The sequence below is a fragment of the Austrofundulus limnaeus genome, unplaced genomic scaffold (genome assembly GCF_001266775.1).
Source record: "Austrofundulus limnaeus strain Quisiro unplaced genomic scaffold, Austrofundulus_limnaeus-1.0 Scaffold700, whole genome shotgun sequence".
Taxonomy (NCBI): Eukaryota; Metazoa; Chordata; class Actinopteri; order Cyprinodontiformes; family Rivulidae; genus Austrofundulus; species Austrofundulus limnaeus.
In genome coordinates this window covers 22,348-23,119 of record NW_013953102.1, presented here as the reverse complement: position 1 = coordinate 23,119, position 772 = coordinate 22,348, and the positions used below count along the sequence as shown (strand labels likewise).

Genomic DNA, 772 nt, shown 5'->3' with positions numbered 1-772 from the left:
TTTATGACTTGATTGAATTTTTTTGTTTATTTATTCATTTTTTTTGTTCATGGTGTTTATTTCTTGTGAAGACTTTTAATCAGACGTGTTGTGATTTTATTTTTTCATCCTGTTTGTTTTTATTTTATTTTGAAGTTTCCATGATTCTGTTTCCTGTCAGAACTCGGCGGACGCTCCGGAGACCATCACCAGCCGGGACGCCGCCCGCTTCCCCATCATCGCCAGCTGCACTCTGTTTGGGCTCTACCTGTTTTTCAAGGTGAGTCTGAGTGTCCGTGGTCTGGTCCGGTCCTCCTGACCTGAGGGGTCCTGGTCCTGACTGGTTTGTGTCCTACAGGTGTTTTCTCAGGAATACATCAACCTGCTGCTGTCTGTTTACTTCTTCGTGCTGGGAGTCCTGGCTCTGTCCCACACCATGAGGTAAGAACCAGCTGCAGGTTCTGATCCAGACCCACCTGGACCCAGAACCAGAGTCTAATCTGTCCTGTCCTTCAGTCCTCTGATGTCCAGGATATTTCCAGTCTCGTTCCCGAACAAACAGTATCAGCTGCTCTTCACCCAGGGCTCCGGGGAGTCCAAAGAAGGTCAGAACACCTGAAACACCTAAACCCTGAACCCTGAAACACCTGAACCCTGCCCCCTGAAACACCTGAGCTCTGCCCCCTGAAACACCTGAGCCCTGCCCCCTGAAACACCTGAGCCCTGCCCCCTGAAACACCTGAGCCCTGCCCCCTGAAACACCTGAGCCCTGCCCCCTGAAACACCTGAGCCC

The 772-nt window shown here is 50.8% G+C and overlaps 1 protein-coding gene across 1 annotated transcript in view; it reads left to right on the top strand.

Moving 5' to 3' along the window:
- The window catches only part of hm13 (histocompatibility (minor) 13), a gene marked incomplete in the record, with an annotated part of 21,771 nt that overhangs the window by 7,295 nt on the left and 13,704 nt on the right, over window positions 1-772 (top strand). The window contains 3 exon segments of the mRNA XM_014027928.1: window positions 161-259; window positions 338-420; window positions 496-584. Of these exon segments, the coding sequence (XP_013883382.1) occupies window positions 161-259; window positions 338-420; window positions 496-584 (271 nt within the window).